Raw genomic sequence first — 16,764 nt, forward strand, 5'->3', positions numbered from 1 at the left:
AATAAGGGTCACAAATTAAGTGTAGTTATTTGGCCAATTTGGTATAATGAGAACAACGAGAAGAGTTGGACAGGGAAGACGTGGCGTAGTGGTAAGAAGAGTTAGAGAGAAAAGTCGCAATATGAAAAGTTGAAATGGGAGGGCACATACTTGTTGAGCACAAATATAATCTTTTAAAATTTGAAAGTCAAATTTTTTTAAAGTTGGCTTATAAATTAACCAATTGGGTGCATAAAAAGTTATATAATTGCTTATATTTTTTGTATACAAAATCTAAAAATCAAATAAAAAATAAAAATGCAATCTATAAAACACGGCTAATTTTTTTAGATATTAACTAAACTTTGGTGTAATATTTAATTGTTAGATTTTTTGGTATTTTTTAAAATTTTTGAGACGGGACAATATATTCTTTGTGTATTGTTCTGTTCCGTATTTTAAAAAGTATCATAAAATTTAATAATTGAATGTTATACCAAAGTTTGATTAATATCTAAAAAATTTATCGATGAAAGACGACACTAATACTAGCATGAAAGGAAACGAAGTAATTGAGAAAAAAGAGTAAACAATGTATTGATGAACTATTATCAGAGTTGAATCAATTACAGTAAAAGTAAGCTATTCTGCAAATACGTGAGTTGCTATTTATAGAAACTGCAGCAATTTTAACTAATAAAAAATTATGTTACGCTTATTATTTTTCATGTGAAAAAGAGACGTGTATCACAAAATAGTGTGAGAAGTGTTTTATGTTTTTATGGGTTACATAAATTGGTGTCTCTAATTTTTTTGTATTATTTTATTTTTTAAACAAACAATCACAAATCAGACAGTTTAATTTGTGTTTTTGAAAATTAAAATATTTTTAATATTGAGATCGAACCGTCTGATTTTTATTTTCAAAAATAAAAACTTTAAAAGTACAAATCGGAGGTTTATTTTTTCTTCAAACAAATTGGACCGTCCAATTTAAATAATATCAATTAAAAAAAATCATATAAAAAAACACCTAATTTTTCAACAACAACATATTACACATATATTTAATCAAAATAAAAAAAATTAGCCAAACAACTCATCACCCAGAAAACTATCTCACATTTTTTATCCTATATACTCTATTATAACATTTCATCTAATCAAGTTCCATAATTATTAGCTAGTGTTCCCTAGTTTCTTTGATTTATTGAGATTATGATCGATTTATTCTTAACTGTAGTCAAAATAAAAAAATAGTTTAATTTTAATTTAAATCTAACTAATGATGCTAAATAATAAGAATTTCTAAGACTACGAATAAACAAACAATTTTTTGATAGGTCATGCTTTGGCTTATGAGAATTATTTGTTTAATTTATTCTAATCAATCTTTAAACTCGCATTCATAAATTAAAAATATAAATAATTCCTAAATTCATAACTGTTAAAATAAATATTAAGAAAAACTAAATAATTACATAATTCATTAAATAAAGAAAAATAAAGAAAATATTATTAAGATTTAATTTTTAGAATAAAATACAAAATATTACATTGTTCATTTGTTCCTAACATTCTAAAGTAGAAAATTAAGAGAAGAACCTTAACAGTAGAAGAAACATGATTTCTTTTGTAAAATCCAAAAATTTCAGAAAAAAATTTATTAAAAGTTAACTCTGACTTATTTATTTATTAAAGTCTTTATTTTTAAAAATTATTTTACTAAAAATAATTAAGTTAAGTTTTGATAATTAAATTAAAAATTTTACTTGATCTCATAATTATTGAGTAATTTTTTATATTTAAATTATACAACTTAACAGTTGTAAAAGGATAAAAATTTTAAATGATTTAATTTAAATAATTGAGATTTTGAAATGTAATACTTTAGTTTTTATAAACAAAGAAAATTAATTATATTATTTCTAATTTTAAATTAGGATACTTAATTAAAATCTAATTAGCAAATTAATAAATAAATAATATTTTTAAAATAATTTTAAAAAATTAAATTAAATTTTAAATTTATACATTATATCATAATTTTATTAGAAATCATGTGTAGCTTTCAAAATGAACTTCATTTACAGCCTTCTTACACCATTGACTTAATCATCATCATCATCATCATCATCATCATTACTCCATCCAGTCACATACACACAAACAAAAACACAAATGCACCCACACATCACATAATACATACGGAGAGGGATTAAGAAAAAAGGAAATAAAGCTATCATTTCTATCTATGGAAGTTAAAAACGCTGACAAATCTACCCACAAGAGACAGAAACTATCAAATGTAGCCATCATTCATGAGTTCCGTGGGACGAAACTAATCAATCCATATTCCGACGTTGACTCCGACAGTAACACTTCCTACGTGGCACTTCACGGCGTGACATGGCTTGGTAGGCTGCACACATGGATATTATAATTACAATTAGTTAAAAAAATAATTAAATTTTGAATTTTTTTGAAAAAAAAAGGGAAATTAAAAATGAACAGTTAGCAAAGGTTTTCCATCTTCGCGCGTTTCAGAAAACAAAGGGTAGAGCCCTAGGAAGAAACTGTTCATCTTCTCCACTCAAAGAATACCTCCCAGGGCGACGATAATCTCTGTATTGAAGAGAGGGAGCTTGTTGGTGTGGATCGTTTCAGCGGGTGGAGTTACGTGGTGTTATCCATAGGTAAGTAGTAACCGTTGATCTATATGTCATGGTTTTCTTGTTTTCGGTGCATGGTTGTGGAAACGGGTTTCTCATTTGGGTGTGTTTGTATTTGCTACGATTTGGTTGTTAATTAGGGTGTGTCTATTTGTAGATGGCAACTATCTACATTACCTTAGTCATTAGTCACAGAAGAAAATTTGAAACGGGTGTTGATGGCAGATTGGCATACGTTGGGGGTGATAAAATAGAGATTGAACGAGTGAATGTCGATACCCTAAATAGGTTCTTCATGAATGACTTAGTAAAGGATATAGGGTACACTGATGTGAGCGAGCTTTACTGGCTTGAACCTGGGAAGGAGTTGGATGGTGGGTTGAAGTTGCTTAGACTTGACATGGATGTGGTGACTATGTACGAAGCAGCCATTGCTAATGGTAGGAGAGTTGAGGTGTTCACTGAGCATCCAGTTAACCTTCCTGAGTTCGCAGAAGAAAAGAATGAACCTGAACCTGGTATTGAGATTTTAAATGTTACTAAGACCCCAGTCAAGCGCAGAACCAAACTGTGTGTTAGGAGACCCCCAACCCCAAAGAAGAAGGGAAAGAGAGTGATGAGATTGAAGGAGGTATGCCTAGACCGGATACCCAAACAGAGGATGATGCGGCTGACAAAGATGTCCATGCTACCACAACAGACACACAATCACCTAAAGTAGGCAGTGACCAACCTAATGTCCCCACACACTCACCAAAAGTAACCTTCAAAGAGCCACCAAGGATCATTCCAACCCCAGATACACCCACTGAACCCAATTTGCTTCCACATGAGCTGTTGGACCATACACCTCTAGACCCTCAACCACCACGTGTGTCAGTTGGAAGTGAAGAAACTGGATACCGAAATCCAATTTCTGCAGAGTCAATAGCACCCACAGTTGATAATGAACCTGCTGAATCTAATGAGGTTTTCACACAATACATCCCACAATCTTACAACGAACCAGATTCTCAGGAGCAGAGCATTCAAAATGAGAATGAAACACCTTGTGAAGGAAGTCAACCTAGCAGTTCACAGCCCGAATCGTTTATAAACCCAGAAGTGGGTGGTGGTAGTCCAAAGAAGTGGAAGAGACGATCAACAGTGAGGCCTCCTCTATCAGGGCAAACCTTCATACCTAACCAGGATCCAAACAAGCATCCTTCAATCTTTATACCTGTGGAGAGTGAAGATATGTCTGAGGCAACTGTAGGGATGCATTGTTACGAGTCTGAAGAGCTGGATTCTGTTGCAAGTGATGACGAAGACAGTCAGCAAGCAGCATTTTCTCAAGCTAATCCAGATTCTCCAATAAGGGAGGTAAGGTTGGAGCTTGGCATGGAGTTTGAGAATCTGGAGCATTTCAAGAAGGCAATTAGGAAGTTCAACATCAATATAGGGCGAAGCATATTCTTTCCAAGAGTTGATTCAAGTAGGTGCAAGGCCATATGTTATGATGAGGATTGCCCATGGCAGATATATTGTGCAAAACGGTTGTTTCCATCAAGCTTCCAGGTGAAGACCTTTGTCAACGAACATACCTGCAGCAGAGTTAATAAGAACAAATTTGCGGATGGAAAATGGGTTGTAGAGGAGCTTGCGGACAAGATCCGTGACCATCCATACATGACTCAAAGGCAGGCACATGATTTTTTCAAGAAGGAGTTTGATGTGATTGTCAATGAGAGGAAGATATACCGTGAAATGGTGAAGGCAAAAGAACTAATAGAAGGCACAGAGATAGCTCAGTATGCACTTCTTCGGGACTATGCTAATAAAATAATGAGGACCAACCCTGGCTCCACCGTAAGGATTAGCACTGATTATGTCAAAGGCACTGGGCATAAATTCAAAAGGATTTACATATGCTAGAAAGGGTGTAAGAAGGGCTTCTCTTCTGGCTACAGGCCTTTTATCGGGTTAGATGGTACTTTTCTAAAGGGATACTATCCTGGGCAGTTGTTAACTGTGATAGGCCACGATGCCAATAACCAGATATACCCTAATCCTATGCTGTGGTGGAGTGCGAATGCAAGGATAGTTGGAAGTGGTTTCTCGAACTTCTCCAAGAAGACTTAGGGGACGCAGCTATCAATGGAATCAACTTCATGTCAGACATGCAGAAGGTAATGGCCTCAATTCTTATTGTTCGTGTATGTCTTTATAATTAGTGATTTACAATGTTCTCTAAATAGTTACTGCTGTCATATATATTTTTCTTCATATGGGATAATCATATACTTGCTTTACTTTTCCCCACCAGGGCCTCATCCCTGCTATGCGTGAAGTAAACCCAAGTGCTCATCATAGATATTGTGCTATGCACATATGGCAAAACTTCAGAAAACAGTGGGGTGATACAGAGTTGAAGATGGCAATGTGGAGATGTGCCAAGGCCACAACCTCCCAAGAGTTCAATGCTGTACTGGATCGGATCAGACGGGTTAATCCCTATGCTTGGGAGTATCTGAACAGGATCTCTCCAAGTCAATGGAGTAGGTCTGGTTTTAGCGAATACCCAAAGTCTAACAATTACACGAACAACAACTGTGAATCGTTCAATTCTAGGATCAAGAAGATGAGAGGAAAGCCTATTATAACTATGCTGGAAGAGGTTAGGGTTTACATGATGAGCATAATTGCTAGAAACAAGAAGGCGTTGGTGGGGTATAACGGAGTCATCACTCCGGTGCAGCAGAGTAGGCTGGAAAAAGAGAAAAGGGAGAGCAATAAGTGGCGGCCGTTTCCCACTGGAGATGATCCTGGAAATGTGTATGAAGTTTAGTGCTTGCCACATAAGGTTATGGTGGACATAGGAAAGAGGATTTACAATTGCAGATTTTGGCAACTGACTGGCTTGCCATGCAAGCATGCATGTGCTGCCCTTGCATACTAAAATAGGTGGCCAGAGGAACATGCACACAACTGGCTTTCCATGGGGACATATAACAGCACATACCAGTTCATCATCCAGCCTGTTCCAAGTCGAGAATATTGGGAGCATGTTGACCTACCACCTGTACTGCCACCAGTATATAAGAAACAAATTGGGAGGCCAAAGTCGAAAAAGGACAAAAAAAACGACGCCCCAAAGGAACCCACCCCAGATCCACATAGGCCCCCCAGAAAGTATGGCCCCATCACTTGCAAGTATTGCCTAAAGGTAAATCATACTTCATATGTTACATTACTTATGAATTGATGCTCCACCTTATGAATTCATGCCATATGTTACTGCAGACTGGACATAACAGTTGCAGCTGTTCCAAGAAGAAGGAGGCAATGGCAGGGAGTGCTGGGGAACAAAGTGCAAGTCAACACCCACCTGCTGCGGATGACGAAGTGGAGGCGGCAAGACTAGAGGAGATGTTCTGGGAGGAAACTCTTGAAGCTGTTGAAGTAGCTAAAGCAGCAGCAACTCAGCCCCCGCCTGTAACTCTATTGATTTATTTTGCAATCCCATTTTACAAGTTTTATTTCATTATGTCACTCATATGTTTCTATCTGAACAGGAGAGCACCCCAGTTCGTCAACCCATTCCTAATCCAGCCATGTCTCCTTTAATTAGGCCACCCACCACAATAAGGCCACCAAAGAAGAAGAAGAATGTGAGGAGACCACCACCAACTAGTCAGCAACCACGACCTCCTCAGCCTACCCTAAATCCAACAACACCAACTACTTCTAGTCCATCACCGCTAGCCACTGATGTGCCACCCACTGTGACTCCTCAAACTATGCAAGCTGCCTCCCAGGGTACTACTTCAAGGTTCTTGGAATTCATGCCAACTCCCACAGTTAGAGTATCAACCTCAAGGAGATGGCCGCAGCCAGCCTTCCGTCCACCAGCCAAAAAGGGGTCAACAACTGCACACTTGAAAGAGGGGTCAAGCGGAAGCAGCAACTCCACTCCAATTCCATGAAGCAATAGTTGATTAGTTATGTTTTTTGTAATCCTGTTGGCAGTTTATCGTACAATTGTTGGACATGTCACATACTTTGCCTCATTTTGTTTATGTTTTGATAACTCTTATCAGTATCTTACACATTTTTGTCAGCCATTTAGTACATACTTATCAGAAGTTTATGCCTGTCTTTGATGTTATTTTGGACCAGAAAGTAAACAAGATTTGCAATTAGTTCCAGATAATTTGTGCATGTTATATAACTTATAAGACTACATCTGACATTAATTGGAAACCATGTGTGCACAATTGACATATTTAGAATCGATCATGGGTAATTTTGTCATGATCTTAGACTAACAACTGATAAGGATCAAACCCTCCTAAGAATCAGATACACAGTGCACACAACATTACAAACCACAGCCATTGATATCACCAGAAGCCAAAACCTAATTTTGATAAATTCAGCTTCAAAGCTCCCTAATCTGGTGAGCATCTTCACTTCAGCCTCATCCTCATCAACATCTTCCTGCATCTTTCTTTCCGACAATGCTCTCCTCAAACCCTATCACTGCCCTTCGATTTTGTCTACCCATGCAAATAAGTTGTAGTCTGAGTTCTATCCATGGCAAAAAAACTAAAATCAGATGCACATTCAACTCCCACAAAACAGGGTGTACAACGGGTTACATTCCAATTGGGACAACGGACGAACCATCTCCCAGGATTCATCGCCGTCCCCAACTGTAACAACGTCACCCCCTGACCACAGAAACATCTGCCACTGAACTTTCTATCATGCACCCGTTTTGAAATTGAGCTTCCAGACACACTAGCACTGCCATTCGAAGGTGGAGTAAAGAGTCTTCGCCTCGACATTGGTATAATTTCGAAGATTATTGTCGATCTAGGGTTCGTGCTTTGGATGAAAGAATGTTTGAATTTGGGAAATTTTGGGATTGAGGGTACATTATAATGGTCAGACATGTCACCAATCCACGTGTGCAGCCCACCAAGCCATGTCACGCCGTGAAGTGCCACGTAGAGAGTGTTACTGCCGGAGTCAACGCCGGAATATGGATTAGTTAGTTTCGTCCCACGTAACTCATGAGTGATGGCTACATTTGGTAGTTTCCATCTCTTGTGGGTAGATTTGTCAGCGTTTTCAACTTCCATGGGTAGAAATGGTAGTTTACTCAAGAAAGAAAGAAAAAAGAGAGAGGGAAAGAAGGGAAGCGGGGAAGGGGGCCACCGAGGAAGAGAAGAGGAAGACCCGTGAGAGAGGAAGAGCGCCAGAGAGGGAGGAGCTGTCCGCACCGCCTCCGTTGTGTCACCTGCGCCATTGCCACCGTCAATCGCGCTGCCACCACGCTGCACCGCCATTGTCATCATCACAAGCTGTTGCTGCTGCGCGTGTGGTCGTCGCCACCTCTGGGTCCGTCACCGTCAAGGTTGGTCACGGGTAGAAGAAGGAGAAGAGATCTCCGTCGCCGCCAAGCCAAACGCAGGAGAGAGAAGGAGCCCGCGAGAGAGGAGCTTGTTGCCACCGCTGCCATGGCTTCCTTGCCGTCGCCGTGGTTGGGTAGTCACCGGAGGGAGCCTTCGTTGTCAGTGCCGCCGTCGGGGTTACCGCCGCTTCTGCCGCCAGAGAACACCTCTACCACCACTGAGATCTGCCGCCGGTTAGGTTTTAAGTTGATTTTCGTTTCCTTTGAATTTTCGGGAGCTCAATCATCGCTGTATGTTAGTTTCAATTTCCGTTGCTGGAGTTCTGGTCGCCGCTGCCGTTCGAGGTGGCTGCCGGAGCTGCCGCCAAACAGATTCAGCGACCGTCGCTGTTTCATTTTCTTAGTTCGGTAAGTATTTATGTTTCGAAAACCCGTGTTAATATTCTGTTATGTTTGGTTATAAACTCTAAGGTTCTGGTAACGTAGGGTTGTGTTTTGAGTGTTGCGTGTCGCTTTTAAGTTGCTGTGAGTGCTGCGAAAGTGATCAAGGACTGAGTTTGCGGTAGCTGTTGGTTTCGGGCTAAGAGAAATGGTTTCTTTGGCGCGTTTTGAGTTATGGTTTCGACGAGTCGAGGTAGGGTTTTCTTAAATCTATTTTACATTACAGGGTTGTTATAAATCGATATTAACGCGTAAAATACATTTTTTGTGATTTCGTGAGTCTTATGGATTGAATTGAGTTGTTTTTGTTGAATGAGATTATTAGTTTGATTGATAAACTAATCGATTGAGAAAGTGGATATTTGAATTAGTTGATTGATGTTGTTAAAGTGGTTTTCCTTGAATTATTAGAGAAGATTTATTATTGGCTTTTAGGTTAATTTTGGAAATAGTTTAATTTTAGAAAAGATTTAATATTGAGATTTGATTTGATATTAAACCCGATTTGGTATCGGAATTTGATTTTAAAAATAAATTTGGAAAGGACTTGATATCTAAAAACGGGTTATTTATTGAGAATGATTTGCTATTTTGGAAATGATTCGAAAAGTGTTTGAGGAATGGTTTGGTTTGAAACTGTTTGAGAAGACCGAGAATTCTTAACTATTGATTGATGCTGTTGGTTGAAATTGGTTTAAATTGCGATTTATAGAATTGGTTGATTGAATTCTGGAATTTGCAATTTTCTTGGATTGAGTGTTGTTGTGATAATGGTTATTGGAAGTGATTTGACTGATTAGCAGGCGTTTGGTTTGGTTTGGTTGGGACCCAAAAAGTGTCGCAGAATCTGAGTTTTAGAGGAGATGCTGCCAATATTTTATAAAATTAGAAGTTTCATTGGGAGTAGTTATTTTAAAAGGTTTTAAGTATTATATGATTTAAAATTACCTTATTTATCAAAGGAAGAGTTATGTTTTGGATTGGGAATTGTTAGTGAACGGAATGAAAAGAAGGATGATTGAGAATTTTCTTTGAAATATAGTTTTTGAATGAATTTGGAAATGAGATTTGGATTGATGAATGATGATGATATTGAGAATAATGAGAATGTTGAGATATGGATTGAAAATGTTGAAATATGATCTTTGAATTATTCATTTGGTTTATGAATTTATCTGAGATACGAGGTTCCCTGGATAAAGTACCATGGCTAGCCACCACGTGTACCAGGTTGAAAACTCGATACTCTGTTGACCCTACGACGTAAGTGTCACCGGGCACTATATAAATTCTCGGGAATGTTACTCCCATTGAGCAATATTGATTATTTGAGAAAAAGCTATGCATAGACTCTTGGGGAAGCACGTTGGGGGACAGTCTAAGGACAATTCAGACTTGTCGGGTTGGTTGGATAACCGACAGATGAGCCTCATCAGCCATAGGACAGGCATGCATCATATGCATTTGTATGCTTTGCTTGGGTTTGAACTTGTTTTGGTTTGCCTAATTGCTAAACTGTTCTTAACTGCTACTTGAACTATTTGCTGTAACTGCTATCTACTTGTGCTTTCTTTGTCTGTCTTGCCTGTGTTTGTCCTGACGTGCTACATTTGAGAATGAACTTTGGTACTGAATTAATGATTGTGTTGTTTGATTGCGTGGTTAGTTTCTGATTGAGATTTTTCTTATAAGAAAGAAAAAGGTTTCGGATTTCTGAAAGATTAAATATTGTTTCTTCGAAAATGTTTGAACGATTTCCTATTGGTTTTTAAAAGATTCATAAGGCAATGATAATCACTGAGCTTGAAAATACTTTGCTTATTAAATATATTTTTATGACAATTTTGAAACTCCGTGGTGAGATCGTGTGGTTAGGTTCTCACCCCCTACAGCTTTACCTTTTCAAGAATCGGATGGAGAAGCATTAAGAAGAGTTATACTGCGTTTGGTTTATATGTTGTTGTATTAATTAGTTTATTTTCTTCCCTCGTCTTTGTTATTACAAATTTGTAAGAGGGATAGGAATTGTATGTTTTATATGTATATATTATTATGAGTTATTATGTAAAGAGTTTTGTATATGAATCTATGCCTGCTTGTATTTTTCTTAAGATAAGGTATTAATTTCCGGTTTTCAAAGAAATCAGTGATACAGTGTCGAGTCACAGGCTCCTATTTTAGTATTTAGTATGTAAAGTAGTCGTAATACTTTTTACTATGAGAGTAGCGCAGCCGGAAGCATAACTTCTGATAGTTAGGATGTTACATCTTTTTTGTATTTCCCCAAAACTCCTTTCTATAGTGTTTCTAATACTCTATTTCTATGAATAAAAAATTATATACTTATTCTCTAAGTTGTGCTTATCATATCTTTTAAATCAAATATTCTTTTAATTTTATATTTTTAGATCTTATTTTTTAAATTTTTTAAATTTGAAACTAAAATTATGTAACAATATAGGGTTTATTAGAATGAATATTATTTCAACAATTTAAAATTATGTAACAAATTTGAGTTATGAACTAACAAAGATGCGAGATTCAGATTATATATATCTATGTATATATGTATAACTACATATAATTATTTAATTTGATGATAATGCATACATTTATTTATTTAAATTTTATCTTTTAAAAAATTGTAAACTAATGAATACATATATAATAAATAAATATACGACAGATATTTTAGTTTTATAGTTTTCAGTGCAATTAGCCCAGTTAAAAAAATGAATTTAAATTTTTTAAATTTTAAATTTTATTTTAAAAAATAAATTATAATTTTTTATTATTTATTTTATAAATAAATTTAAAAAAATATAAAAAATATTAAAAAATAAAAAAAATATACTTTATTCTCTAAAATAAAAATTTAAAATTTAAAAGCATACATACTTTGGATGCATATAAAGTAATTTTTCAAAAGATGCTAATAATAACAGGGCACATATGATCATATGCTTTTGTTCTTCTGGTGCAACTTGCACTATTGTTACTGTTAATTAATTGCAAGTTGCACATTAATTGCAAGAAGAATTTTGGAACATTAATAATCTTGTAAACTGATGAATACATATAGTAAATAAATATATGACAGATATTATTTTAGCTCTTCAGTCTTCAGCGCAATCAGCTTAGTTAAAAAAAAAATACACAGATGCACTTTAGAAGCACACAACATAATTTCAAAAGATGCTAATAATAATACAGCGTACATATATATGATCATATGCTTTTGTTTCTTTGGTGCAACTTGTATTATTGTTACTTTTAATAATTGTCAAGTTGCATATTAATTGCAAAAAGAATTTTGGAACATTAATAATCTTATTAAGCATATTAGGTATATATACTAAAATTAAGATAAATTTTATTATATTCTTTTTATTATAATAACATGTAAATTATCTTTTGTGACACATCGTTATTTAATTAGTTGTTATATTAATTATGATTAAACTATTTTAAAATTAAATTATAGTCTAAAATGGGTAAGTGTATAATTTACTAAAATATTAAAAATTGAATCTTTACTTTTTTTCCTAAATTATGCTTCGAGAGAACTCTAATTCTAATTCGGAGAAGACATTAGTTGATGTAGTGAAAACAGCAGGATCAACTCTAAGACATGCTCTACTTTCAATGAGTGAATATTTGATGTCTAGCTTCAATTAATCCTACCAATCTAAGTTTGTAAACTTCAACTTCCCGATCCACTCTTGGTTTGTCATGTTTTAGAACTGTAAGCTTTTGTGATGAGAAATTATATCAGATTTGGAAAGAAATGTATCATTAATATGAGGAGAATGGCACAAGATAAGAGAATAACAGGCATGTCTTACAAAAAAAAATATGTGATGAGAAATTATATCAGATTTGGAAAGAAATGTATCATTAATATGGAGAGAATGTCACAAGATGGGAGGATAAGAGGCATGTCTTACAAAAAGAAAAAATAAAGAGAAAAGAAAAAACAACCAGTGAATCATAGTCTTTCGATCTCACAATATATCTAAGCGGGAAAGTCCTCTAATAAAAAGATGCGAGTCTTTGTACCGTATAGATGCCAAATATCTAATTCTGTCCTATAAAACTTGTTTAACCGAAAATATACCATTGAAGGTGCATAAATTGCGTTCCAGTCAAATACATGTATAAATTTTCTAAAATAACTAAAATGAAAAAAATTAAAAAGGCGATACGAAGCTTAGTAGAAATGAATTTGAGTAGGAAGGAATAGTAGAAGGGAGGAAATGTTCTTCACTCACCAAGGGAGGTGTTCTTCAATAGAATGGTGGAACGAATCAAATTAATACTGATTTGGTAAAAAACATATGAATTTACTTTTTAATATTTACAAAAATTATATAATCATCAATCTTAAAAAAATATTTAATTATAAAATGACCCTATTTTAGTTAAGATGTTAATTTTTATTGAGTTAAATTAACTCAAATTAAAACTAAACATCTAATTAAAATGTGCCACGTTCAAGAGCAGAGCTAGAATAAAATTTAGAGAGGAACTAAAGTTTAATTTTTTAATATAAAAGGATTAAAATTAAAATTTTAAGGGAAATTAAATCAAAATTTACACATAATTTATAAAAAAAAATTAAAATTTGAAGAATACTACCTCTTTTTTGTATGAATAACTCTGCCCCTGAACACGCCATAAAAGATAATGTATATGTTGATTTAGAGAAGGTTGGATAAACTCACCTAAAATTAATCACTAATATAATTTAATTTGTGTGGGAAGTTGAATACCGTTATATTATACACACACAAAAAAAGTCTACCGCTTCCAACCCAATTATATACTCCTTTTCTTTTTTTAATTATAATTTAATTTCATTAATCATTGAATTCTACGTTGTCTCATCACACTACTCTATTTAAAATACAGTGAATTGATTTATAAAAGTATTATGTAAGGAAATTAGCTGCTATATATATAATACAAATTTTAGATCTATCAATCATATAACTTCTAGTATAAATATGAGATAATATTCACTTATTTAATTAGTTTTAGAATCGAGTCTGGAATATTTAATTTTAATCTTATTATGATATGAGAATTAGGGTTAGAAATAAATCAAGTTTAATATTTAAAAAATAGGTTATACAAGATTTGGGAGTGATTTCTCTCATTTTTTTAAATTATTTAGTAAAATATTATTTTTAATCATTTAATATATTTTCTTACATGTTTATTTTTTGTTTCACTTAAATAATATAAACTAAGAAATCATATTTTATCGAATAATTAAAAAAATTTGAAAAAAATCATTTTCTACAAGACTCTAGGTCAACTTTAAACTAATTAATTGCGTTATAAATTTAGCTTATTAAAGTGAAACGTAGTTTGATTTGAGCTGTTTTTATTCTTAATCAAAGTCTATCCAATTATCAATTACTATTATATCGTTAAAAGAACCGTTCTGTATTTTTTTTAAAAAGAATTACATCCCGTTGTTTATAATACGAAAATTAATATATCTAAATTATAAATGTATCACATTTGTGAGTTTTATTTATTTTTTAAAATTGAAGCTAAGAAAGGAAAAAACTTGTAATCTTGCGAGTTTGGCGACATGTCTAAAAATTTGAATTTCATTTGATGATGTATGAACACAGCATCAAAACGAAAGACATGGAGATGACAAGTCGAAAGTAGGAATTTAGAGAAGGAAGCAGAATATTTGTATTATTAACGTGGTTGATTCGCAAATAATAATAATGCTCAGATCCATAGATTATGAATTTACATTCTCTAAAATAAAGACGCGTTTGACGTTCAAATTATTGTAGCTGCCTTTGATGGGACTCGACTCGTGTATGCATGTATGGGTTAAACACGCACCTACCATTCCTTTATTATCATTTATGACATAACTAACTCAATTATTATCTCCATATTTTGAATCAACAATATGCCTTCTTCTCTAAATTTTGTGCCCTAATTAATGTAATGTTTTTAAATTGTAATGTTCATTTCGTATCCCCGCTCTCCAAACTACAAAACACAAATTAAAAAAGTTGAGCCACTTTTTCTAGAAAACACATTTATTTTATTTTCATAGTACTTTTATAAAAATAAAAAATAAGAAAACCCTAAATAGATACCCTGAATAGTTTCCATATTTTGAAAAACAAAAAATACAATATAATTAAAAAAGACAATATAGTCAAAAGACTATATATATATATTAGCACAATACAATAAAATCGACATTTTGCAACGATTTCTGGATCTATTTTACAGCTGTTTTCAACCGCCGTCAAATATATTGCAGCTGTTAAACTAAACGTTTAAAGATAGATCGTAAGTAAACAGTTAGTAACGGTTTAAAAATTATTCATCCCAAAAATTGAAGTTGATAGCAGAAATTGAAAAGGTAATATATCTAAAATATCCTTTAAATAAGATTTTTTTTGTTTACTTAATTTTTTTGTATAAATCTTTTTTTTTTCTCTTTGCTTTATGTTATATTTTTTTCATTAAAGATTAAACTCTAAATCTTTTAAATATAAAATTTTGATATATATTGCATCATAAAATTACTAATTCTAAATTACATGAATAATATATATATATCCCATTTAATTTGTTGGTTGAGAAATTGAGTGGTGAAAACAAATAAAACAAAGAAAACAAGTTCTTCCTCTATATAATACAGTGAAATGATTGTTGCATTATTAAAATTGTAACAAATCTTATTAGTGTTACCTCTCTCCACCATTTCAAAATAAAGCGTTTGATTTTCTTAAATTTTTTTATTGCGTCCTCTACTAACAGGATTGATGAGAATCTAATTATGAAAAATATTATTATCTTTTTTTGTATTTATTTATTTCTGTCGCTAAAAATGTTGATCACCTAGTTTAACTAGGGTTCTCTGAACACACGATTTTGTTGCAAGCTCATCAGAAACAAAAAGTCTTCGTCTTACAAGAAGCTTCCATGGAGCTTTGACTTTTTTAGTCTTGTGTATGTCTGCTCTGCTGATCAGAGTACTTACTGATGGTGTGCATATAAATTCAATTATTTGAGTTCAAAACCACTAATGAGTAGTGAAAATTGATGAAGTTGTTTTTTCCAATTAACAAAGCACCTTGTATTATCATCAATATAGTTTATATATTGCTAGCATGTATTTATCATACAAGTTTGGTATGAATATATGTAGGAAAAGTACCACATTAATTAATTCAGTCAACAAATTTGAAAATAAGTTAACATTTGAAAAATTTTTTAAAAATTCCAAAACTAAAAATAATAAAAACATTTAAAATTTAAGTAAAAATAACATGTAAAAGTAAAATAAAGTAAAATAATCAAAATTTAACTATTACAATTTATGATTTAAGATTTAAATTTTAGAGTTAACTCCCGTCAGTAAAGTTAATTGTTTTTTCTTTGGTTAATTTCTTAATAAACTTGATATAGGTAAACTAAATTCTAATGAATTCTCTCTTAATTAATTAAAATTTTTTTACTATCCTTTATGACATGTTTTATGATTATTGGAGGAATTTAATTGAATCATCCTAATTGATATTAACTATCTCTTTAACTTGAGTTTGAATAATCAAATCAGCCAATTAAAATTGAATAATTTCTGCAAATTTACAAGGATTTTATTTACAAAAATTCTCTCTTTTAATTTCACTTTTTCCCCCAAACTATCCAATCCTTTAATCTTTTTCAGCCACACAAAAAATAAAAAAGAAAAGAGAGAATTAACCATTGAATCAAATATTCTTTGGTCACACTTGTGGATGATTAATCCTTTTAATTATTTACAAATGAATGTGAGAAAATTAAACATTGAAACGATAAGTTTTTAATGTGAACTAAGGAACTTGAAAAAAAAAAAGCTTCCACTCTCCAGAATAATCTATTTTCCAGTGATACTTATCCAAACAAATTTGGGGTTAAAAAATTTGTGGTGGCCTCCAGTGGCAAATCTGATTCAAACCCAAAATATTATTAGCATTGTTTAAGTAGTTCATGGTTAATTCACAGCAAAAAATGAAGTAGTTAATGATTTTTCTCTAGTTATTATTGGCTATGTGGATATGTAAAATCTGGTTAATAATATTAATTTTAATGATTCAATTAAATTCCTTCAATAATAATAAAACATGTCATTGAGATCAGAGTAGCAAATTCTTAATTTAAGATGGATTTAGCTAGAATTCACTTATAAATAATAAGATATAATTGAAGTTAATATATATAGTGCGTGGAAAAGAAATTCAA

At 32.9% G+C, this 16,764-nt stretch overlaps 1 protein-coding gene across 1 annotated transcript; it reads left to right on the top strand.

Annotated features, from left to right (window-relative positions):
* The first annotated feature begins 5,628 nt into the window (after positions 1-5,628).
* LOC130967034 (pollen-specific leucine-rich repeat extensin-like protein 1) lies at positions 5,629-6,616 on the top strand. The gene is made up of 3 exons (XM_057891856.1): positions 5,629-5,856; positions 5,934-6,125; positions 6,206-6,616. The coding sequence occupies exons 1-3, from the start codon at positions 5,629-5,631 to the stop codon at positions 6,614-6,616; spliced, it is 831 nt and encodes a 276-aa protein (XP_057747839.1).
* Positions 6,617-16,764: the final 10,148 nt, after the last annotated feature.

The sequence above is a fragment of the Arachis stenosperma genome, chromosome 3, assembly GCF_014773155.1.
Source record: "Arachis stenosperma cultivar V10309 chromosome 3, arast.V10309.gnm1.PFL2, whole genome shotgun sequence".
Classification (NCBI taxonomy): domain Eukaryota; kingdom Viridiplantae; phylum Streptophyta; class Magnoliopsida; order Fabales; family Fabaceae; genus Arachis; species Arachis stenosperma.